The sequence below is a fragment of the Brienomyrus brachyistius genome, chromosome 1, assembly GCF_023856365.1.
Source record: "Brienomyrus brachyistius isolate T26 chromosome 1, BBRACH_0.4, whole genome shotgun sequence".
Taxonomy (NCBI): Eukaryota; Metazoa; Chordata; class Actinopteri; order Osteoglossiformes; family Mormyridae; genus Brienomyrus; species Brienomyrus brachyistius.
Genome location: NC_064533.1, coordinates 7990431 through 8015233, shown reverse-complemented (window position 1 = coordinate 8015233; position 24803 = coordinate 7990431). Strand labels below are relative to the sequence as shown.

The window sequence follows — 24803 nt, the reverse complement described above, 5'->3', positions numbered from 1 at the left end:
CCAACTGACCCATCCTCAGCCAGGCAAGGGTGGCGTCTTACCAAATCAATGAAGGCCATCTCACAAAGGTAGCTGTGCCAAGGACCAGAGGTGGCTATTTCAGGTCCAGAAAGTACAAATCCAGAGCAAGGTTTTCCTTCAACCCACCAGTTGAGTATAAAGAGTCAAAGTCACACAGTAACGTAACTGGTTGGTTGAAACAAAGCCTTGGTCTGGATTTGTACTTTCTGGGCCTGGACTTTCCACCTCTGCCCAGGACACTGACCAATGGAGAAACGAGGTAGAACAACCAGTGTCCGGACAGGAGTCCTGGCTGCCGTATGGTGATTAACTGGAAACAGGGTTGGGCATATGGGCTTTTTTTTTTGGATCACCATTGTCACTGTCACTGGAGAGAATTACTTTCCACCAGCTTTCCAAGCAAACGGGTGATGAAGCAGGTTACTAGGTCCAGTCCCATTGGAGAAACCAAGTCTCCCTGGAAACGATGCTCATCCTGCTGTGAGGCATTATGGGTAGGCAGCAGGGCTGTTGTGCACTCCACAGGCGAGTGGGCCTGTGTCAGACAGGCGGATGACCCGGCACAGACCCCGCTGTCAGGTGTCTCTGCTCTCCCATAAATCAGCCGGCTCCTCCGCATCCCTCCCCATGGCGAGGCCGACCGCGGCTCGACCTCCTCCTGCCTCTGACCACCAAGCTGTTTGTCTGAAGCGTGTCTCCACAAAACGGCACCATTGGCTCCTCACTGGCTCGCCTGGGTCAGGTCTGTGCAGTCGTGCTGAATCGTGTCCCCGTTCTGTTTTGCAGATGCATCATCCCATCCAGATGAAGCCGGCGGACAGCGAGAAGTCAAACGGTGAGCGGTGGCATTTGTGGAGGGGGGAGCATTCTTCTGAAATCCCAGGATGGTGTGTGTGTGTGAGGACAGGGTCTCTGATTAAACTGTTGGACTGAAGTCTCGGCTGAGACTTGTGGACAGGTGCCGATGAGCGTCAGTGTGCACTACATCTGGGTCGGGGATCACGCAGCATGAGCCACAGGAAATACACTGAGGCTGTCTGTGCCCCTGCCTGTTCCTTAATGTCCAAGCATGTCCCTGTTAATCCCTTAACGTCCCTTAATGTCCAAGCATGTCCCTGTTAGTCCCTGTTAGTCCCTTAATGTCAAAGCATGTCCCTGTTAATCCCTTAATGTCAAAGCATGTCCCTGTTAATCCCTTAACGTCCCTTAATGTCCAAGCATGTCCCTGTTAGTCCCTGTTAGTCCCTTAATGTCAAAGCATGTCCCTGTTAATCCCTTAATGTCCAAGCATGTCCCTGTTAGTCCCTTAATGTCAAAGCATGTCCCTGTTAGTCCCTTAACATCCCTTAATGTCCAAGCATGTCCCTGTTAATTCCTTAACGTCCCTTAATGTCAAAGCATGTCCCTGTTAGTCCCTTAATGTCCAAGCATGTCCCTGTTAGTCCCTTAACATCCCTTAATGTCCAAGCATGTCCCTGTTAGTCCCTTAATGTCCCTGCTAGTCCCTTAACATCGGCATGGTGGCGGCCAGTCAGGCTGGATGCCCGGAGGTCACATGACATGCGTTGATGTAGAAATGGAGGACGGCTGCAGCTGCCGGGTCTGGCAAGGAGCCAGGTGGCACGGCCTCGTGGGGGTGAGCCTTCTGCTCTGTGCCGGCGGGTCGGCCCGGTCTGTTGGAGTCACATGCCGGTCCTCCATACACGGCCACCACTGCGATTCCCTCGACACTCCGGGTCACATTCTCATTCCGTCTTCCATGTCCTCAGCTGGGTGACACCAGGTGATACTGCTAGGTGACAGTGCTGTCCCAGACCGGGTGACAGTGCTGGGTGACAGTGCTGTCCCAGACCGGGTGACATTGCTGGGTGACATTGCTGGGTGACACTGCTGTCCCAGACCGGGTGACAGTGCTGGGTGACACTGCTGTCCCAGACCGGGTGACAGTGCTGGGTGACACTGCTGTCCCAGACCGGGTGACAGTGCTGGGTGACACTGCTGTCCCAGACCGGGTGATGGTGCTGGGTGACACTGCTGTCCCGAACCAGGTGACACTGCTGGGTGACACTGCTGTCCCAGACCGGGTGATGGTGCTGGGTGACACTGCTGTCCTGAACCGGGTGACACTGCTGTCCCAGACCGGGTGACAGTGCTGGGTGACACTGCTGTCCCAGACCGGGTGATGGTGCTGGGTGACACTGCTGTCCCAGACCGGGTGATGGTGCTGGGTGACACTGCTGTCCCAGACCGGGTGACGGTGCTGTCCCAGACCGGGTGACACTGCTGGGTGACACTGCTGTCCCAGACCGGGTGACACTGCTGGGTGACAGTGCTGTCCCAGACCGGGTGACGGTGCTGGGTGACACTGCTGTCCCGAACTGGGTGACACTGCTGGGTGACACTGCTGGGTGACACTGCTGTCCCAGACCGGGTGACGGTGCTGGGTGACACTGCTGTCCCGAACTGGGTGACACTGCTGTCCCAGACCGGGTGACACTGCTGTCCCAGACCGGGTGACACTGCTGGGTGACACTGCTGTCCCAGACCGGGTGACAGTGCTGAGTGACACTGCTGTCCCAGACTAGCTTCTTAAAGTAGCGCCGACAGCAGCGTCCTCCTCAAAATAAACCAACCAGCTTCTGCAGTTTTGGGAGTCTGACAATCAGCTTCTTCATTTAGTGCATTTATTTTAAAGCAGGGGGTACATTTAGTTTTAAACCAAAGAATTAGTGTCCCGGGTGTGTGACATTCCTGAGGTCCAGCTGTGACTTCATGCCAGTGTGGTGGAACATGTGGTAAATCATACAATCCTGCTTTTTTCTGACCACAAATTAATTACACAGCTGAAGTATCATAATCTTTCTCGAGGGTGATAGACTGTGTACAAAGGGCTTAAGCCTCGGAAATGGCGTCTATCTCCCGCAAATCCTGACGGTTCGTTTGAAACACGCTAACAGTTCAAACCGCAAAATAAAACAGTGTGGCATTGATTTCCCAGAGTGCAGCGGGCTTATCTGCCCGGCCCCACGCTGGCAGCTGACAGCTTCCTCATTAAAAACAAATTGGATTAGCGGCACATTGAATGTTTGGGGGTGCAGTCCCCCCCCCACACACACACAGACACACACACACACACACACACCAAGTCACGCTCGCAGATACACAGAACCTCACTATCTCATCCACATGCGCACAAGCAGCATTTCTCACGTACACACACACCTAAATTGAGTGCACATGGTCACATGACTGTCTGGGATGGTCTGCCAAAGGTTAAGCAGAGATGATGCCAGGTTTGAGGACTGGGGGTCAGAGATGGAGGGGAGAGCGCAGGTTCGAGGGGTCGGTCTCGCAGGCTCCCTCGCACCTGGCACTCTGCTCAGTCCTGTTACCGATGTGTCCCCTTCAGCTGTGGAGGACAGGAAGCTCTTCATCGGGATGGTCTCCAAAAAGTGCAACGAGAACGACATCCGGGTGATGTTCTTGCCGTTCGGACAGATCGAGGAGTGCCGGATCCTCCGCGGTCCAGACGGGCTCAGCAGAGGTGAGTGCCAGTCCTAGGCAGGCCCCCACACAGCCCTGTCCTCCACCCTAAACCTTCCCAGCCTCCCAAGTAACTCCACCCACCGGGTTTTGCTTTGGGTTTCACCTCGCCTCATGCGTCTTTGGCCCTTGGTTTGCCCTCTGAGGCCATGCAGTCCTCCACTTACCCAGAATCCCCATCTCCAACCTGCTACCTCGCAGGCCACCCTCTTCGCACGCACCTTCCCAGCATCCTCTGGGCTCCTGCCTCGTTCTTCCTGAATATTCTGCGGCTGTGGGAAGTCCCCCTGGGTTAAGCGCTCCCAGAGGTTGCGGGGAAGATCTATTTGCAGAAGTGTGCCTGGAAGGGAACATGCTCCTCTGAAAGAGCCAGAAGAGAGCTGGAACGAGGGTGTTTGCAGGAGTGTCTCCCTGCTCACAGCCACTGACAAATAGGCTTTCGGTTTCTGCAAGTAGGTCCCCTTCCTGCACGGCCGGCGTGGTGCCCCAACCGACATTGGACTGCAGTGTCCCCCCACCCCCCACGCCCCCTCTGCAGCGGAGAGTGCTCGGCACGCGTGTGGAGCCTCGGGACCTAGCCTACTTCCTGCCTGAACCCATTTCCTGTCCAAGGCCCACTTCCTGCTCAGTCCTTTTATCGCATCTGTGTCAGGCTAAATTAGTCAAATTTGTAATTTTTTTTTTAAATAAGTTCCACATTAAAATATGGAGCAAAACATTATGAAGGTGGCCTGGGGAAGCGGATGTCCTCAGCGTTTCTAAAACCGCGAATCGGAAAATGGGACGGTATGGAGTTGACTTGATTTCACTGAAGACAAAATCTTGCCAGTTGTGTGTGTGTATATGTTTATAAGCTCATTTAGCCATGTGCAGTGTTAAAAAAAGAAAAAGTGAGGGTAATGAACACTCGAGTTTCTCGCGTCGTGATTCGTTCATCAGGCATCCTTGTAGACGGCAAGGGACTTGGGCCAACTATCACCAGCCTGAGGTGATTCTGCATCAGCCAATCAAAATCAAGTGGAAGCTCTACACAGCCAATCGGCAGACAACCTGTGACTGCCCTGGTGTGAATGCCGAGGATCCTCTGGTGACCAGGTGCTGGTGGCTTTGGATGGGATCTCCTCCATGTGTTTCTGAAGGGGCACCAGGCTCAATCATAGCTCAGGATACATCCTGGGCTAGGCTTCCTCTGGCTGATAGGATGCTCCTTAGTTGTCATTAATTACAGCTTTTTAATTCTGCTTGGCTTCTGGTGTTGCCAATAACGGAAAGCACTATTGATGGGTTCATGTGACTGGTGTGTGTCTGTGCCACAGTGACACCCCCACCTGCCACGACAGATCTCCCGAGAGCCTGAAATGGGCATTGCGGAGGTCAGGGATTGTTATGACTGGCCACGCTCAGCTGACATGCTGGTCAGGGAAGAAATGGTAGTGCAATATAAATGCTAATGAGAACCCCACCCTCACCTAGTCTGAGAAAACAGGGTGAAAACGGGGGGGGGTGGAGAATGAGGTAGGTTGGGACAAGAGATTTTAGGTACTCTGTCTGAATCGTTAGAATGTGTCTCGGATGTCCACCACTTAGAGTCCAAGGGCTGAGATAAACAGCGGCTCCCTAGTCGACGTTGTTGACTGAAGACTGATGTTGCTGACTATTGGTGTAGACCAGAGGTTCTCAATCCTGTCCTTGGAGGACCCCCTGCCAGAACGTTTTCATTCCACACCTACCTTAATCAGGCTCAGATGGTCCTTAACAGGCTAATAATGAATGTGGCAGGTCGAAAGCAGTGTGGCTTAGAATGAAAACGTCCTGGCCGGGGATCCGCCGGGAATAGGATTGAGAGCCACTAGTGTAAATGTTGACGTTGGTGTAGGTGTTGATGTTGCCATTGACGTTGAAGTTGGCTGTTGTCCTGCCGTGAGCTCGGCCCTGTAGCAGCGTTTGACAGTCAGATCTTCTCACCCCCTCCTCTGTTCTCTCCTCTCTGTTCTCCCATCCTCCCTCTTACAGGCTGTGCATTCGTCACGTTCTCTAGCCGGACCATGGCGCAGAACGCGATCAAGGCCATGCATCAGTCGCAGACTATGGAGGTACAGTACTCTCCCCCTTCTCTCCGGACTGTCCCATTCTCCCTGCCCTGCCTAAATCAGGACGGACCGTGGTGGCGGGACCCGCCTTGTGCGGCCCCAGAAGGCTGCAGAAGACAGAACCAAGGTTATAGCTCCTGTGTTCAGCTTCTTTATGGAGAATGAGAACAAGCCTCATCATAAAAAGCACTCGCTCTCCTCTGAGATGCTGAAACATCATGTTTTACTAGGAGACGCGGTGGACGGTTCCGGTTAGGGAGTGCCGTTTGGCGTGTCCGGCAGCCCACACAGTGAGCTCCCAGGCCGACCTGCTCTGCTGTAAACAGGCTGACCTTGCTTGTTTTTCTCTCCTATGCCGTATAGGCAGTAGTTATTGTGGAGAAAGTGAGCCTGTCTGACTCAGCGTGTAATCATCCGTTTTTTTACTTTTGTTTTTTGTTCTGTTCAGTAAATGTTCTTGGTTGAGGGAGGCGTACTGGAGCAGATTAGAACTGTTTACTTTGTTCAATCCAGCAGAATCTCTGGGTCAGCTTCCTTCTGCCTGCGGGAGTAACTCTGTGTCTAACCTGGTAGTGGGTCAGTTGCCCAGTGTTTCATTAAGCTCTGAGGAGGCTTGCAGCAGTTGACGCGAACGTACTGCAGCTGCTCTAAGGCCAGGTTTCGGCTCGACCCGTCAGAAATGTTCCGCACGTCACTGTTGATGCTCTAAAGAGGGACTTTAAAGCCAGCCCTGGTACAGCAATTCTCAGGCAGGTGTCTTGAAGGGTGATGATAGCTGCGTGAGAAATTAATACTAACTACAGATATCGCAGATATGTGTGAAGTGTTTACATTCCTGGTCATTATGCTGGTGCCTCCCCTCAGTGTGTGAGTGAGAGACAGTGATGCCCCGCTCTGCTCGCTGACGCAAATCAGCTGGCACGTGTCAGTCTGACCCCTGTCCCGTCCTTGCCCCCCCCACCCCCACCCCACAGGGCTGCTCCTCCCCCATTGTGGTCAAGTTCGCTGACACACAGAAGGACAAAGAGCAGCGGCGGCTGCAGCAGCAGCTGGCCCAGCAGATGCAGCAGCTCAACAGCGCCTCCACCTGGGGAAACCTGACGGGCTTGGGCAGCCTCACTCCGCAGTATCTGGCAGTAAGTGACTGCGCAGACATGCAGACGCCTCCTAGCTGCACATCTATGTGCTGCAACCGCTGAAACGCATTTAGAGGAAGTGAAGCCAGGGGGAGTGCATTGCCTGTTCCCCCCCCCTCCCTGACACTCTGTGCTCCCCCCTTGCAGCTGCTGCAGCAGGCCACCTCATCCAGCAACCTGGGCGCCTTCAGTGGCATCCAACAGATGGCAGGTAGGTGTCACATCTGGACCTTGCTACGCCCCGCCGTGGGGTCTCGACCTCCGTGCCTGTGACCTTTTAACCCCCTGACCTCTGACCTCCAGCTTAGCCCCATCCTGCATCCGCCATCGTTCCTTAAAGCTTCCCGGTAACAGATGGCTCCTCAGGCGGTGCCAACAGCCGTGCATCAGGCTGGGTGTTTGCTTTGTGCTCCTCCCCCGGCCGGGCATACAGCCAGGGACCCCCCGACAAGCCCTAAATGTTAATGCTGCTCGCATTTGTTGCGGCGCCCTGCCTCCGCGGACCTTTTGGACAGTCTGTCTGTGTCACGGCACTCGGTTCTTTATATCCGCGTGATTTTAGTTTGTTCCGGAAGTGTCCCTCGCCCTTGTTTGCAGAAGTGGGACGGCAGCCCATGCTTGCTTTCGGTGACGCGCTGAATGCTGCTGAGTGTCTGGTCCATGATAATCCTCCACCCCCACCCCTAAAGGGCATGCACTGAGCCCCCCTCCCCTCCCCGCAACAGGTGCGTACTCTACCTGGCCTGATGGATACCCTCTGCCGCCCCCCCCAGGTATGAACGCCCTGCAGCTGCAGAACTTGGCCACGCTGGCTGCAGCGGCGGCGGCGGCACAGGGCACTGCCAGCCCCTCCAGTGCCGGCGCCCTCCCTGCCAGTGGTGGCGCGCTTGGGGCATTGGCCAGTCCAGGTAAACTGTGTGGCTGGGGGGTGCACTTTGTGTCCTTCCAAACACACATCCACACTTGGCTGCTCTCTCTCTCTCATCATCTCTTTCCATCTTGCTGTCTTTCTCTTACTCTCTTTCTCCATGTCCCTCTCACTCTCTCTCCCTCATCTTCCACTGTTCCTCCTCTCCCTTTTTCTCTTCCTGCTTCCATTTTCTTCTCTCTCTCTCTCTCTCTCTCTCTATCTGCCTTTCATTTCTGCATAATTCATCCTTTCCAGTGTCCCTCATACTTTCTTCGCTGTCTGATTCTCTCTCTACTTCCCTATTCCTTTCTTTCTCTTTTTCCCTCTACCTCTCTTCATTTCTGCATTATTCACCTTTTCCAGTCTCTCACACCTTCCTTGCTGCCTGATTCTCTCCTCTCCTTTTTTTGCAATTCCTCTCCCTCCCTTTCTCTGCCTGCCCTTCATTTCTGCATTATTCATCGCTTCTGCTCTCTCACACCTTCTTCATTGCCTGGTACTCTCTCTCCTTCTCCCTTCTTCTCTGTTCCTCTTTCTCCCTCCCTCTGTCTGCCCGCCCTTCATTTATGGATTTTTCATCCTTTCCGCTCTCTCTCTTTCACACACTTTCCTTGCTGCCTGATACTCTTTCCTTCTCCCTTCTCTATTCCTCTTTCCCTCCCTCCCTCCGTCTGCCCTTCATTTCTGCATTAATCATCCCCTCTCTCTCTCTCTCTCTCTCTCTCTCACCTGTCTGATCCTCTACCCTTCTCTCCCCCCCTCCGCAAAAAAAATCAGACTATTGCATTTTTAATTGAGTTGTTATGTTTATTTTGAAGTTCTCGTCTGTTATTATTCGGTGTGTTTTTTTTTGTTTTTTTTTTTAAACACCCCTGCATCAAACAGCTAGCACTCTCACTGGCACTCTGTCAAAAATCCAAGTTACTAAATAAATTGCAGAAAAGAGCCATATTTAAAAGTGAAATGTAGTGGGGTCATGTCTGCTGGCCTGTCCACCCACATACCTGCGAGTGGATTCATGCCGTGCTGTGGCATGCTAATGAGCGTGTGTGTGTGTGTGTTTGCTCTGAATCCATATTCCATGTAGCATTGTGAAGCACCAGAAATTTAGTCTCCTTAATGTCACAGACCAGTCAGATGTCTGGACACACCTGCTTTTATGTCGTTTATTCCCCTTATAGTGAGAGACCTCGGCAGGGAAGGAATACATAACAAATATCGCCACAACCAAGAGAAGTGTTCAGCATCTCAAACCTTTCTCAAATTTTAGACTCTTAAAAATAGCCCCCTTTTGCTTCGATGACAGCATTGCAGTCTCATGACATTCTCTCAATAAGCTTTCAGATGTAGCCACCTGAAATGATTCTCCAACAGTCCTGAAGGAGTCCTGGGCACATGTTGGCTACCTGCTCTTACTCTTCATTTGAACTCATCCCAAACCAGCTCTGTAGGGTTTAGGTCAGGGGGATTGTGGGGGCCAGACATGTGTCACAGCACTCCATCTCTTCGCTTCTTCACAAGATAATACTGTATAACCTTAAGGTGTGCTTAGGGTCATTATCTTGTTGGAAAAATGATGATTTTCAGTATGTGTGTCCAGACTTTTGATTTTGACTGTATATAACTGTATGTCAGTTATATATTCAAGTGTGTGTGTGTGTGTGTGTGTGTGTGTGTGTATTATCTTTATATTATGTTGTGGAGACCAGCTGTTCCCCACAGTGTAATAAAAACCTGTCATTTTGACATTGTGGGGACCATTTTTCAGGTCCTCAAAAAGATCTGTGAATGCAATCAAAAAGCTAAAAATGCCAAAAGTTTTGAATTTTGTTTGATTATATATGGATAAGATTAGAGCTGGGTAGGGGTTAAGGTCATCCTCTTGGGGTTAGAGTTTTCCCCATATAAATGAATGGAGTGTCCCCACAAACATGTAATTACAAAGCTGTGTGTGTGTTTTCCAGCTCAGACTAGTGTGCCCAGAAGGGGGCGCTTTCATGCCTGGTCAGTGCCAGCGCTTAAGCAGTCTGGGCTGTTTGGATTAGTGATATTCGCATGCAAGTGGGTTTGTGGGGTCAGTCTCTGCTTTCTAACTGCCACCCCTCCCCCCCATCTGCCCCCCTGCCCCAAAGCAGCAGGGACGACGGCCAGCTCCAATGCAGGAGCTGCCATGAACTCGCTGACCTCCCTGGGCACCCTGCAGGGGCTCGCCGGCGCCACCGTGGGCCTCAACAACATCAACGCGCTGGCAGGTAGCGTCAACAGTGAGTATTCCCTCCTTCGCCCGCCGTCTGCCGTCCCCCCCCCCCCCCCCACACACACAAACCCTGTCCATGTCATGTGACTCCCAAGAGACACTCGCTGAGCGAAATCTCCACCCGGCTCCTCAGTACGGCCACGGGAAGCAGCCTGTCGCTATCGGCGCCGATCCGAGAGACGCCGGCCATGTTAGCTTGCTGGGAACGTGTGAGGGCGTCTTTCTCAAACCCTCCAAAAGGATATTTATTCAAATAACCAAACCTAGGATTAGTTGGCGGTTCTCACCAGTGTATGGTAGTTACTGGTGTGTAGTATTTGGTCTTTTGGTCAGATGTGGAAGGTCTCGCGGGCTCTGTGGATTAATGAGTGATTGCCCTTCTTCGCCATTGTGAGGCACCTTTCCCACAGCCGGTGGCCTGACAAATTTAAGTTAACGACCGCCGCCTGTCAGGTTTGGCCTCGTTACCGCCTGTCTCCCTGGAATAATGAGGGTCCCGCGCCCCTTCTGAGGGGATCGCCAGCGTGTTCTGTGGATTCTGGGCGAATTCCGGGTGGAGATGAGGGGGGTGTCTTTCGTGAGGGTCACCTCCATCATCCTGCTGCTTCTCCGGCTGCCTGATTGGGCGGTCCTCTGTGTGCGTCTGCGTGTGCGTATCATTTAACTGCATGTAAACACACACTCTCAGCGGCCAGTGTGTTAGGTACGTCTCGTTAACACGTGGCAAATCATGTGGCCGTAATTCTATACACAGAGGATCGGTTACTGTGAACGGCTCAGACACGTGATCCGAGCGATTTTTTTTAAATGTGGTGTGATTATTGGTGCCAGACGCCATGGCTCCAGTGAAACACAAATGGATCCTGGGATATTCACACCCTGCAGTGTCTTGCGTTTACAGAGGCTGGTGAGAAACAAAATCATCCAATCACGGGAACGTCTGAAAACGTGTTGATGAGAAGGGCCAGAACAGGCAGACTCATTAAAGATAACGGGAAGAACACAAGTGCAGATGATAACGGCTCAGTGTGACAGTGATGTGTGGGAGGGGAAGACACTCAGACGTCTGTCTTCGGTGTGGTTCTGGGGGCAAAAGTGGGTCTTACCCAAAACCAGAAAGATGCACCTAATAAAGTGGCCACTGGGTGTATCCCTGCGATTTGACATGCATCTAAATGTATTTCTGCCCCATTTGTGTTTTTTTTGTGTTTGCATGTGTGTGTGCGTGCGTGTGTGTTTGTGTTTGCATGTGTGTGTGCGTGCGTGCGTGCGTGTGTGTGTGTGTGTGTGTGTGTGCATGCGTATGTGTTTGCGTGTGTGTGCGTGCGTGCGTGCGTGCGTGTGTGTGTGTGCGTGCGTGTGTGTTTGCGTTTGCATGTGTTTGCGTGTGTGCGTGCGTGTGTGTTTGCGTTTGCATGTGTTTGCGTGTGTGTGTGCGTGCGTGCGTGTTTGCGTTTGCATGTGTTGGCGTGTGTGTATGTGTGTGTGTGCGTGCGTGGACCCAGTACGACACTGATGAATAAGTTCAATCTTCTTTCTTTATTGTTGGGTTTTATGTAAAGTTGCTCACCTGCTCTCAGGTATGGCGGCCCTGAACGGCGGGCTGGGGGCGGGGCTGGGGGCGGGGCTGGCCGGTGGCTCCACAAGCTCCGTCGACGCCCTGAGCCAGGCCTACTCAGGCATCCAGCAGTACGCAGCGGCCCTGCCCACCCTGTACAGCCAGTCGCTACTGCAGCAGCAGGGAGCCGCTGGAAGCCAGAAGGAGGGTGAGTGTGGAGGGCAGCGGGGACACTGGCACTCGGGGGGGAGGCAAAATTAACCAGACTAATCTGCCTGTCCCTCCCTCCTCAGGTCCGGAAGGTGCCAACCTTTTCATATATCACCTGCCCCAGGAATTTGGAGACCAGGACATACTGCAAATGTTCATGCCCTTTGGGAATGTGATCTCAGCCAAAGTCTTCATCGATAAGCAGACCAATCTGAGCAAATGCTTCGGTGTGTAGCCCCCCCACGTGCTCCGGCACGCCCCGACACGCTTCCACATACTATGACACACTCCGGCACCCCCTCACACGCTTCCACATGCCACGACATACTCCGGCACACCCCGACACGCTTCCACATGCCACGACATACTCCGGCACACCCTGACACGCTTCCATGTGCTACGACGTGCTCCCACACACTCCAGCGCGCTGCTAGGCTGGTCAGGAATTGAATGTGTGTCGCCTGTTCCAGTCCCGACCTCCATGCTGCACACTGGCAATTGCCGGGGCTCTTCGGAGTACATTGGACGAAGACTGTGTACACAAGCACAATCACGTTGTCTTTCTCATTGCCTGTTTTTCTCCTCTATCTCATTCCCTCCACCCCCATTCCAGGCTTCGTCAGCTACGATAATCCGGTGTCAGCCCAGGCTGCCATCCAGGCCATGAACGGCTTCCAGATCGGCATGAAGCGGCTCAAGGTGCAGCTGAAGCGCTCCAAGAATGACAGCAAACCGTACTGATCTTAGCACTAGGGCCCTTAGCGCTCCCGTATTAGCACTGCTAGGGTAAGTCCTCCATGAGCCACCGGGGTCTGACTGCCTCTCACCACCAGAGGGAGACAAAGTCTCCTGTTTGTTTTTGAGTCGTTACTGAGCCTGATGCTGTTTTGTTTTGTTCTGTTTATATTTTTCTACACAAACGCTTCCATTCCCATTATTAGTTTTTCATAGACTTTCAATGGACAAACCGCTGTTATTAGCTTTTTAGTTGTGTAAAAAAAATTTTTTTTTTTTAGTCAACTATTTATTACTGTTGGGAGAAAAAAATCAACAGTGTTCTCTTAATGAACCTGGGATGGAGATTTTATTTTATTTTTTTTTCCTTTTTTAAATTTCTGTTAGAGGCAGGCGTTTGCACTTTGACCTCACGCCCTGGTGCCAGAAGGGGGGCCTGGTCCCTGCCCTGGCACTGGGGTGTACAGGCTTAATGCCACACTGGTCTTGCCCGTTGTCGCCGGCACCAAAGCCGAATGCTTTCCAACCACGTTTAACGTTAGCGGTGATTTTTATTTAGCAAAGAATTAGACTATTCATTACTAGGTCAGATCACATTGGTCTTTATTTAAAAAACGGGATTCGTGGGTAGTAGATCTGGAAATGCGGAAGCTCTCTGAAGGAGGCGTGTCACTGGAGGCAGGGCAGAGGTACTTGATGTCTCTCGGAAGATGAAGTTCAAGTACTGAAAGCCGCTGGCCTGTACAATATGTTTGTAAAAAAAGCAGTTCTATTTTTATACAAAAAATTTTTACTGCCTCAAAAAAAGACTTTATTTATTACCTGCTGTTAATTTATTGGATACTTAATGAGCAGATCTCGCGGATGCGAAGCCTTCTGAAGGAGTCCTGTAGAATCGAGAGTCTCGTGCCAAGAGAACAGAAATCCCATCTGCTCTCTGGAGCCGCAGTCACACCTGTCTGCTTTGCTCGTCCTCTCTCTCTCTCTCTCTCTCTCTCCTGTCATGCTGTCTTGCTCTTTTCGCTGTGCGGCCTTGTTCCCACATCGTCTGTGGCGTCAGTCTCTCTCCTCCAAAACAGTATCCATCTTCTCGCGTCCCATTGGACCCTGATCCCCGATGGATCTTTGGCCGCAGAGAGTGTGTGTGGCTGTCTGTGTGTGTTTCTGTTCTTAATGTGATTTTTCTCCTGTATGTGTATTATTTCGATATGAAACGTAAAGTGTGCAGTGCCGATTATCCTGACCGTGCTGCCGTCTCCGTCGTCCTGTGGTCCGTCTCCGTGATGGATGTGATGGATGTTCCGTTGCCGTGGCGACTCTGTGTGTAACTGTCTCCTTTACCTTGTTCTCTCCCCTAGACCAGCCCCATGCCTGTTTGCCCATCGTTTGCTCGCTCGCATGTCTGCGTGCCGTCAGCCCCCAGCGTCTGCCCCCCCAGAGTCAGGCCCATCGTCTCCTCATTCTGTCCCGATGTCTTTCCCAGCTCACCCGATCATAACCTGATCTCCTCTTCCTGACCTCCTGAACCTAACTTGGTCTATTTCGGAGTTTTTTTGCATGACCTCATTTTGACTTTTTTGAACATTGAAGGCAGGATTGGGTGGGGTGGGAATTCTGTGTGAAAAAGCCTGAAATGGAACAGGAAAGGCTATTCTGCAAAGGGGGGGGGGTGTTTTGCATTGTCTCCATGTTGGACTTTTGTTTTTTTTTTTTTTAATTGATGAAATTAAACTTGAAAGTACAACATAGGGATCGGTGTTTGCTCCCCTGCCCGCTGCCAGGGGTTGGGGGGCGCAGTGTCGGTCTCTAAGGCAAACAGACTACTTCCAAACAGTTCTGAAGAAAAACAGCAAACTGTGTGAGTAGTATTAATCTCTCAGAGCTTCTGTAATGGTTTTTACATTTTTCAGGCAGTGTAAAGATTTTGATAAGGCCATTTCAAGTGACTTTCTCATTCAAATCTATTGACAGAACCACTTTTTTTTTCTAGAGTAGTTTAAAGTTAAAAAAGACGAAAAACTTTAAAAAAAAAAATCTATATATGAAATAAAGAATTGCCCTGTTTGGAGGGAAACTACCTGTTCATGTGACCTTTTGCTGAACTGACTCATAGTTAGACAATCCGTGGTTAAATGCAAAAGAAATGACTTATATTTTATACTGTCTAAATGTATAGATTGGGGGGTTTAAAAGTAAAAAAAACAAAAAAACAACCGGGGGGGGGGGGGGGGGGTAACTTGCATTAACGTTGGTGCTTTTTGTGAATTACGTTGTGGAGTCATTACAAGTCCGAGGGTCTTAACTGTTTTATGTTTTAAAGACAAAACTAAAATTTGGTTTACTTGAACAATAGATGACGCCTTCATATTATGATTGTTGCTATAATACTCTTGTTTCCTTTTTCCTTCCTTTCTCTATTTGCGCTAATTCTTGTTTGGTAATTCGCTGTTTGCAATTCCAGAAAGTGGGTATCGTTTGTAAACGCCGAGTGTCAGTATTATTATTATTTTTTTTCTTTCTATTGTGGGAAACAATTTGTAAATGTTTTGTTGTTCAGCAAAATGTGATTTTTTTTTTTCTTTTTTTCTTTTCTTATAAAGAGAAAAAAAAACTTAAGTGGAGTTTAGTGCCAAAACTCAGAGGTCTCCTGGCCTGAATCTTCAGTGTACTTTGGGTGAACTTATTTGATAACATGGGTATTTTATTACTTACGTGTTTTGTATGGATCCATTATATTTAAAGACACAGTTTAAAAAAAAAAAAAAAAAAGCTTAACTTGCTATTCTGTGGTCTTGTTGCCTGAAACTGTTAATGTTGGTTGCTTTTTATTCGTTTTTTTTTTGTAAGGATGGAAAAAGTGCCCGTCTGTCACATGTACACACACGCCCCACGCACACACACACACTCACACTCAGACACGCTTCCTGTGCTGCAAAGGCAAACCTCACAATCCGCTCTCCATTTGCATTCATTGCGGAAGCCCTTCATGGTCATGCCCCCTACAGGCAGACATCTGGCAGTCACAGTCTGCAGGTGTGCACAGGCACATGTGACTATTTATTGTGAGCGGGGGGGAGAATTGAGCAGAGGCAGGGACACACTGAGCCCTGTAGCCTTTGTGTGGGTGCACGCCCTGCCCGCGATACCGTCAGAGGGCAGTCAGGTGCTGGGTGTCCGCTCCTCAGCTGTCACCAGGGGGCACCGGCCTCAGAGGAGATGGCTTGTCGCAGTTAGCATTAGCGAGCCCGTTCTCTGAAAAGCCCCTCTGCCTGTAGCGGTTAGCTAGTGAAGGCACAACTGGGCCTGGCAACTGGACGGAGGAGGTGCAGAGGAGCAGTGATCCTCTGGCTCACGGGAGAGAGAGGAGTCGTCCCTCTTAATGAGCTTGCGAGAGGGAGCTGATGACTGTTTCTCTGATGGTCTGTACTCGTACCGTAGGCTTCATGTGAATCCATCTTTAATCGGTCATCAAACAAAAGTGTTCCGCTGTTTGTGAAGTATTTCAGGGTTCGTTTCGGCTGTATTTCCCCGTTCTCATCACCGACGAACGCCGGCTTCCTCGGTCGTTATTGTCAGGAACAGGGGCCCCGAATCAGGATACGTGCATCTGACAGTGACGCAGAAGACCGTCAGTCTGCCGGCAGGGTTTACGGTTGAGTTTATCCCTCAGGATTCCATATCTGTTTAGAGCAGTGCTTACAAATCCGGTCCTCGGGGATCCACGGCCGGTCCATGTTTTTGCTTCCTCTGAGCTCCCTGCCAGACGGTCCACATTTTTGCTCCGTTCCAGCTCCCAGCAAAAACTTGCACTATCTGTCGGTCCCCAGGGACTGGATTGAGAAACACTGGTTTAGAGTCAAAAGGATTCAGGTGGTATTTTATCAAGCTCACCTGTGGCCTTATTTTCAGGGGGGGGTTCCGGCTCTCTGTATTATGTCTCTTGGTCGATTTTGTAGGTGTGACGGGACCAGAACTTAAACAGTGACGGCATTTTAAGCTCCTGGTGTAATTTTGCCTGGAGCCTGGCAGCGTGCAGTAAGGGAGGTGCTGGAATCATCAGGCTGGGAACTGCAAATGATGCCTTAAATTGTACAGCATACAAGCATGAGTTCAGATGTGTGGTAAATCAGCGTCGGTGGAAACGGAGAGTGTTTGGAGGCCGTCGGTGACCTAAACACGGTATCTGTAGTGCACAGAGGAAGCAGATGTTCAGCACTGTTGCCACAGAAGCGTGTCAGCTGTAGCTATAAGGACTTCTCTGCTTTTAGCAGTTAGTAAAATTCCCTGTCCCTGTTTACCGTCTAGCATCCCTGAGACTGCTCTCTTTGCCAAGATTTCTCAGCCAATCCACAGAGAATCCTTTTACCCCCCCCCCCAGAAAGGAGTACATCCGTGTTGGGTGGGGGCTGATCATCTCCTGCAGGTACCCCCTCTCCCCCAATTAATATCCCCAGAACCCCAAGAGCACGAGCTTTGGGGCTCCCAAAAGCACACTGCAGGGCAGAGAGGCAGCATGGGTCCCTTAGTGGGGAATGACTTAGAAGCACAATGTCCCCAAAGATGGCTGCCCCCTCGGGGCCCCTCAGAGGGCCTCTCCGACAGTCGGTGAAGCAGAGCTCATTTCTTCAAAACTTCAAACCTCTTGTTTTTTGTTTGTTTTTTTGTTCCCTTTGTAATCGATGCCACAATGACAAACAATAAAAAAAAACTTGTTTGTTTCTTTGCTTTTTTTGGCTTATTGCATTTGGGGGAGATAATGTGCCCATTTTATCTGCTGTGCTGTGAAGGCTTGCCTGTGGACAAATATATTTCCTTTGGTTTGACTCCTAAGAATTTGCATAGTTTTGAGTATTTGTGTTGAGAAGAGCCAAAGTCCTCTGGGATTCTGTCGCCACGCTTTCGGTTCATTTGATGACACATTAGGCTTCGTCAATAGATGGGATTTTAAAAGTACAACTGAAGGCCGCTTAACAATTTCTACAACAGATTGTACTTATGCATTTTGTACTAGTGGAACTTTTTATACCGAGATTAAAGGAAAAAAAAACTAAGAAAAACTGTCTGGCCTCGTTATCTGGCCAGATGGCAAGGCCACAAGTGGTTCCCGTGTCCGATTTCGAGATGGTGGTAAGGAAGCGTTTTAAGATTTTATTTTTTTCTCTTTTAGATCTTTTTGGCTTTGCAATTCACGCCCCACGGTCCCGCCTTTATAGTTATTTAGTGGGACTGCTTTTATTTTGGCTGTTAAATACTTAACGGAAGTTTGTCGATTTACAGAGCGGTAAGTTTCATTTTATTCTGTATCATGCTGTTTATAACGGGGGGAAAAAAAACTTAGGATTTAGCCGTATTTAGTCACCTTAAGTGGATAAATGTATTAGACTATAGAAGCGTTCTTTTCTTTCCTTTAAGTTCTTTAGGTTTCTCTGTCCTTTTGCTGTGAACCTTACCTGTGTAGCTGGAGCAGTCGGACTTATTTTTGTAAACGTATGTTCTTGTGTGATGCAGTGTTTTTGTTTGCTTTTGTTTTTTGCTTCTGTCTCCAATATTAAACCATTTTTTTCCTAATACCCGTCTCTCTGTGTGTTGTTGTGTTCTGGCACCTGTCTGGTTCTGTAACCGCATCCACGCCACCACCCCCTCCATCCCACTCTGTGCTTCTTTTCTGTTTTAACCTACAGTCTGTTTTGCCCCTTAGTGGACACTCAGGCAAAGTGCGCATGTTGTCCTGCAGTAGTCGTCGCTGCAAGACTATACCTGCCAGACTGGCACGGTTAACGTGACACTTTGCCGGTTCCTCAGTAACATTCTCCGGTTTCACATTAACATCCTGTAATGTTCAACCTTCTTTGAAGCTTTCCTGTGACGTGTGTGTTTGTCTTCCCCATCAGTAAAAAACAAATTCTGTTGTATTGCCGGTCATTGATTCAGCATCGACGTATCCAAATCGGGCTTAGCGCCCATTGGATGATTGATTGACATGTGACATTCTGCTCCACCCTGTGATTGGCTTGTGAGGCGCTCGGTCTAACGAGTGAATTACAGGTGACGTCCATGTCCAACTTCATTCATCAGAAGTACACAGTTGTGCTCATGCCCGTGCTGTCTTCTACGTGCCTGTTCCTACCGCATGCCCAATCTTTGGGCTGTCTTTGCTCCAACCTTGAAGTTAGGATTGGGACCTTGTCTAGCCATTATTATGTAACAACGTTACATACAAACTGGGACTGACTTCGCTCAGGTGTGATTGGATGTGTAGTACCATGGCTTTCAAAGTGTTTCCCTAATGAGCAGAGTGACGGATAAATATAGCAAAGTATTTGTGTGGAGAATAAGGAGGGAAAAAGTTAATAGCCAGGGAGCTGAAAAAGCCACTAATACTCCTAGGAATTAAGGCCTATAAATGTATATCAGTGACACCAGTGCGACTGTAGAGGCGTCAGAGTTTAAGCACTATCACTCCTTGTCCTGTAGTGGAAGCATGGCGATGTGTTTTACTGATGTATGGCCTGATAAAGACAAGGATGGGGTGAAGGAAGCAAGCCAAAGGAGGGCAAGAGAGAAGAGCGGGGAGATGACGGCGATGCGAGGGCGTGCACAGGAGGTAAGAAACGCAACGTGCTGGAGCACTTCGTCAAAGGGACTGCGGGCTGCGTGGGTGAGTGTTCGGGTAATGTGCTGCTGCATTTTATAAGCAGAGAGAGCAAATGCAAACACACCGTACACAAGCTGGAGGCAGAGAAGCGGGGGGGCACAGTAATGTTAGCCTGAAGCAAGAGATGCATCACTGTGCAGGACTTGGTCTTAGTCTCTGTGCCGGCGTCTCACGAATAACAACAGGAATACTTGGAAAGTAGAGTCATTATCAGGGTTCAAAGGTCACTGTGAAACCACTGACATCACATCAAAGCATTAGTCTTCTATTAAACAACACACACACAATCCCACAGAAGGGGACGGGATGAGGTAACTGTGCCATTGAGGTTTATTAACAGTGTCTGAAGTCCACGACATTCCTACAGGCTACAACTACTGTCCTTGTAGGGTGGGCCACAGAATCCTCAAGGGGGGGGTGTTTAGGTGTATCAGTTTAAAAAGTCAGTCTTTACAAACTGGTTTGCTTCCTTCCTATTTACAATAACTTATTTTTAAATGCGATTGGCTGGAATTTGCCCCCTGTGGAAGCTTCCCTGCCCCCGTGTCTCCAAATAGAGCCCCCGGATGCTGATGTAAACTGATTCATCCCTTCCTCATAAAACCGGTTCAGTGCTGTTTGTGGAAGCAGGACTGGACTGCAGCCAAGAAACGCCAAGTATGGAGGAGCGAAACGAAACGAAATATCCACAGTTCAAGTGTGGATGCAGTTTCATAAAATGTTGTGAATCAACAAGATTATGCGCTTCTTTCCATAGTCATGCGCTCTGTCTCAGGCTTGAATAGGTGGGTGCTGTACTTCACTCGCAAAGCTTAGAACTTCAATCAGATGCGACTCCATTTAGTACGGCTGTATAAGCCCACCTCAGAGGATGACATCAATCAGCTTCCGTTTGCGAAACACATTTTAAGCCTCAATATAACTCAAAACAATTTAATCAGAGTATTTATGAGCTTCAGTGGGAAGACAACTCATTGGCTCAAAGACAAAACTCATCTTTGGAAATTGTACTGAGTTTATGCAAGAGAATATTCATGCGGCTTAGGCCTGAGACCCTGAAGGGCGGTCAAGTCGCGTACAATGTCTGTTCGATCAATATCCTTCTAGCATGTCAATACTCCGCATTTAGTGCCTCATACTAAACTGAATCCGGCGAAAACCTGCCATTCAATCTGTTCACATGCTGTGGGCACAGGAATACCAGAAGGGAAACATCGTAAATGTAGCATCAAAGCAAAACTCCCACTATTTTATAGCGAAAGTATACATTAATAACACTGCCCGAGTACTTTTTTTATTTTATCATTGCAAAATGTAAGAGTTGGTGGGTTATTTCATGTTAGACGTGTTAGGGCCATTTATAATCAGCCTGTGAACGTTTGTATGCATAAATAGATCGGAGTAACACGAAGTTACTAAGACAGACTGGAAAGGCTCAGTTTATTATTATTATCATACGTGTGATCTATTAAATGTGTTGCCTGGCTAAGCCTGTGCTAGCGGATGCATCGTACAACAGGTGGAGGAGAGAAAACGGATCTGAGAACTACACGCAAACATGTTCTTTTCATAGTGACCACAAAACGAGTAAGGCTCCAGGCTTAATGTCATCTATGTTTGTTTAACCCTATCGCGTGCTTTCAATTAACATACCTACATGATACTGGAGTCTAAACTTCCATCCCACACCTAGTGTACGATTCGGACCCGCAGCCTGCGCTCCTCCGTAAATAACATCACCGTGAAAGTCATGTCATCTCTGGATCTCGTTTGCCGATTTATTTAATCTGAAATGCCCGGTGGGTTGCTCCGGTCCATTTGCTAATAAACGTCGTTTCATTTGCGGCGCTGGATCCGTCATTTCCTCGGCGTTTGAAAGAAATCCAATCTCCCTGACCTTTCTACATGTTTCATGTTTCGTTCAAAGAACCGGCGAGAAGCGATACACCGCTGATGTCCAGCCGTCTAAAAATATTAAGGAACGCCGGAACGGCGCAACAGGCGCCGTGCGCTTCAGCCCGACCCCCCTCGGGGAAGCACAAGCGGGGCTCTCCCCGTGAGCCTGACCACCCCCCCTGATTTACCGCCACTTCAAATGCTACAGAATAACCTTCATCTCAAAACATTCATCCCGGGTGCTCCTTGGTGACAGACCTGCAGTTTACGACTAAATAATGTATCTTCAATCCTGTTAAACCAGTGAAGCATATGACTAATAACAGCTGAAAGGTCAGGTGTTAATTAATATAGGCTCAGAGTGCGCGTTAACGTCAGTCTGTTCGCGGTACGCAGTACTCATGCCTTATTTATGGCTTGGAATACAGCGTCGGCCGCGAGGGCTGCAGGTTCACGTCAAAATAGACTTTGCTGCCATCTAGCGACGAAATGAGACTGGTGTCGTAACTCAAATACGATAATCTATTATTTTTCTCAAAACGATAGTAATTTCTCATTGTTATATTTAGGCTAACAATGTCTTTGAATTGTGAGACCATCAAAACAGATAGAAAACAAGTGTTACGTAGGCGGAAACAATTCGCAAATTTACCTAAATCTGCAGCTATATTAGTTAACCTGAAAAAAAGATAAGGTTTCCTCTTCAAGAGTATAACAGAATATCCCTTCCTGGGGATTGTGGGGCCACCGCCTGTTAGATTACAGGTGAATGTTGGGAAGCAGGGGTACCCAATCTTTTTTACTACTTTGACAATGAAAAGTACCCTGACGAACTACCGAATCGCGACGGTGCATTTTGCCGCCAACCGCGGCTGGTTGCTCTTGGCGGTTTTCCTGTCGCAATCGACCACCAACGAAAGCAGACATCATCCATCATCCCGCACTCTCCCAGTGGCCATCGGCGGCTTGCGCACCCCTGTTCTGAAATCATCTGCTGAATGCTTCCAAACTGCACATTCTTAAAATTTACAGTGAATTTTATGCAACTAAAGATTCAGAATTAATCATCTCTCATTACTGTGCCCTTTGTGTTCCTCGTTTTCCCCTCACGCTGCTCGATCTGACACTTGGCGACTTCCGAATGTCTATTTTCTGTCCTAATTGAAAGTTCATTTCATTTCTAACGTTTGGTAGCTAGAGGGCCTTCTGGTTCCTGCTCTCCTGCCAGGAGGTTCCTCAGGGCCTGTTTGACGCGAGCGCCTACTCCCAGGCTAAGGATGCATGCCACATCCTCTTTAAGAGCAAAGCTAATTAGGATGAAGACATCTGTCACTGCTCTCTCCTGGGTGGAGCTTCTGTCTCACAGATCCGGTTTGTTTACATTTATTTCATCTACGGACATTTTGTGCATTTACTTAGGTTGATTTTTCACTGCACGCTGACATTTTTATGCCGATACATCAAGGCCTCCTAAGCACCAGAACTGGAACCTGAGGATTACAAATCCTTAATCTAAAGCGACCCGCTTTCACATGTAAAGTCATAAATGGATTGTTTTTACAACAGGGGCGTTTCTCAGAAAAGGAATCGCTCAGCAACACCAAAGACCGTCCTGCAAGCTCCTTTGAAGAACCTTTTTGGTGACTCTGATCGATCCACGCAAACGGAATGAGCAGACAGAAAGCACACTTATTGTCAGGGGAATCCATGCCAAATACAGTAATTACAAAACATCAACCTCAATTTTAGGGACAACAATGAGCTCAATTTTCTTGTGACCCAGTGTTACCCAAACCCAGACAGCACAAAGTCATTAACCAGGTTCATGAACTTGATCCTAGCAAGAGGAGATTCCATCATGGATTTGGTGGAAGGGACAGGAGCGGGACACAATCGACCTGGCACAGCAATAGGGCAACACAGGCCACGTCTGGCTCAATCACAGGGTGGCACAGGCCACGTCTGGCTCAATCACAGGGTGGCACAGGCCACGTCTGGCTCAATCACAGGGTGGCACAGGCCACGTCTGGCTCAATCACAGGGTGGCACAGGCCAAGCCTGGCACAATCACACAGAGGCACAGGCCACGTCTGGCTCAATCACAGGGTGGCACAGGCCACGCCTGGCACAATCACACGGAGGCACAGGCCAAGCCTGGCACAATCACACAGTGGCACAGGCCACGCCTGGCACAATCACACGGAGGCACAGGCCACGCCTGGTACAATCACACAGAGGCACAGGCCAAGCCTGGCACAATCACACGATGGCACAGGCCACGCCTGGCACAATCACACGGAGGCACAGGCCACATCTGGCTCAATCACAGGGTGGCACAGGCCAAGCCTGGCACAATCACACGGAGGCACAGCCCACGTTTGGCTCAATCACAGGGTGGCACAGGTCAAGCCTGGCACAATCACACGGAGGCACAGGCCACATCTGGCTCAATCACAGGGTGGCACAGGCCAAGCCTGGCACAATCACACGGAGGCACAGGCCAAGCCTGGCACAATGACACGGAGGCACAGGCCAAGCCTGGCACAATGACACGGAGGCACAGGCCACGCCTGGCACAATCACACGGAGGCACAGCCCACGTTTGGCTCAATCACAGGGTGGCACAGGCCACGCCTGGCACAATTACACGGAGGCACAGGCCACATCTGGCTCAATCACAGGGTGGCACAGGCCAAGCCTGGCACAATCACACGGAGGCACAGCCCACGTTTGGCTCAATCACAGGGTGGCACAGGTCAAGCCTGGCACAATCACACGGAGGCACAGGCCAAGCCTGGCACAATCACACGGAGGCACAGGCCACATCTGGCTCAATCACAGGGTGGCACAGGCCAAGCCTGGCACAATCACACGGAGGCACAGGCCAAGCCTGGCACAATGACACGGAGGCACAGGCCAAGCCTGGCACAATGACACGGAGGCACAGGCCACGCCTGGCACAATCACACGGAGGCACAGCCCACGTTTGGCTCAATCACAGGGTGGCACAGGCCACGCCTGGCACAATTACACGGAGGCACAGGCCACATCTGGCTCAATCACACGGAGGCACAGGCCACGCCTGGCACAATCACACGGAGGCACAGCCCACGTTTGGCTCAATCACAGGGTGGCACAGGCCACACCTGGCACAATCACACGGAGGCACAGGCCACATCTGGCTCAATCACACGGAGGCACAGGCCAAGCCTGGCACAATCACACGGAGGCACAGGCCAAGCCTGGCACAATGACACGGAGGCACAGCCCACGTTTGGCTCAATCACAGGGTGGCACAGGCCACATCTGGCTCAATCACAGGGTGGCACAGGCCAAGCCTGGCACAATGACACGGAGGCACAGGCCACGCCTGGCACAATGACACGGAGGCACAGGCCACGCCTGGCACAATCACACGTAGGCACAGCCCACATTTGGCTCAATCACAGGGTGGCACAGGCCACGCCTGGCACAATCACACGGAGGCACAGCCCACGTTTGGCTCAATCACAGGGTGGCACAGGTCAAGCCTGGCACAATCACACGGAGGCACAGGCCAAGCCTGGCACAATCACACAGTGGCACAGGCTACATCTGGTACAATACCCTAACTCAGGACACGGACATTTTGGAAAACGCCATACTACTTTGGGTAAATTTGAAGAAAATTAATGAGCTGCGATGAAATCATATAAAGCCATCGCGAGGGTGTCATGGGTGAGGAAAGTAACAATGTGCCCCTGCACACCGCTCGTAAGATGAGCGAGAAATGCATCCATATTTCGGCAGCGA

The 24803-nt window shown here is 50.1% G+C and overlaps 2 protein-coding genes across 10 annotated transcripts in view; both read left to right on the top strand.

Moving 5' to 3' along the window:
- Nucleotides 1-18028, top strand: part of celf2 (cugbp, Elav-like family member 2) — a 56326-nt gene extending 38298 nt beyond the window's left edge. For 2 of the 9 annotated variants that reach the window (XM_048971452.1, XM_048971461.1), the window contains 10 exons: nucleotides 808-856; nucleotides 3431-3565; nucleotides 5578-5657; nucleotides 6629-6790; nucleotides 6938-7001; nucleotides 7516-7698; nucleotides 9833-9964; nucleotides 11520-11723; nucleotides 11809-11952; nucleotides 12339-18028. In XM_048971452.1, coding sequence (XP_048827409.1) covers nucleotides 808-856; nucleotides 3431-3565; nucleotides 5578-5657; nucleotides 6629-6790; nucleotides 6938-7001; nucleotides 7516-7698; nucleotides 9833-9964; nucleotides 11520-11723; nucleotides 11809-11952; nucleotides 12339-12466 — 1281 coding nt within the window. In that variant the 3' untranslated portion in view covers nucleotides 12467-18028. The remainder of the gene's footprint in view (nucleotides 1-807; nucleotides 857-3430; nucleotides 3566-5577; nucleotides 5658-6628; nucleotides 6791-6937; nucleotides 7002-7515; nucleotides 7699-9832; nucleotides 9965-11519; nucleotides 11724-11808; nucleotides 11953-12338) is intronic. The other 7 variants (XM_048971453.1, XM_048971465.1, XM_048971470.1 and 4 more) reach the window with 7 other exon arrangements.
- A 913-nt stretch (nucleotides 18029-18941) lies between these two features.
- LOC125746586 (filaggrin-2-like) lies at nucleotides 18942-24490 on the top strand. The gene is made up of 3 exons (XM_049020748.1): nucleotides 18942-19064; nucleotides 22989-23414; nucleotides 23831-24490. The coding sequence occupies exons 1-3, from the start codon at nucleotides 18942-18944 to the stop codon at nucleotides 24263-24265; spliced, it is 984 nt and encodes a 327-aa protein (XP_048876705.1). The 3' UTR covers nucleotides 24266-24490.
- The last annotated feature ends 313 nt before the right edge of the window (nucleotides 24491-24803 follow it).

What these genes read in the sequence shown, in the direction of transcription:
- LOC125746586 (XM_049020748.1), top strand. Translation starts at nt 18,942, where the DNA reads ATGGCGATGTGTTTTACTGATGTATGGCCTGATAAAGACAAGGATGGG. An exon ending in TGCGAGGGCGTGCACAGGAG is followed by an intron (nt 19,065 to 22,988) that starts GTAAGAAACGCA and finishes GCTCAATCACAG; the next exon opens with GGTGGCACAGGCCACGTCTG. An exon ending in TCAATCACAGGGTGGCACAG is followed by an intron (nt 23,415 to 23,830) that starts GTCAAGCCTGGC and finishes ACGGAGGCACAG; the next exon opens with GCCACATCTGGCTCAATCAC.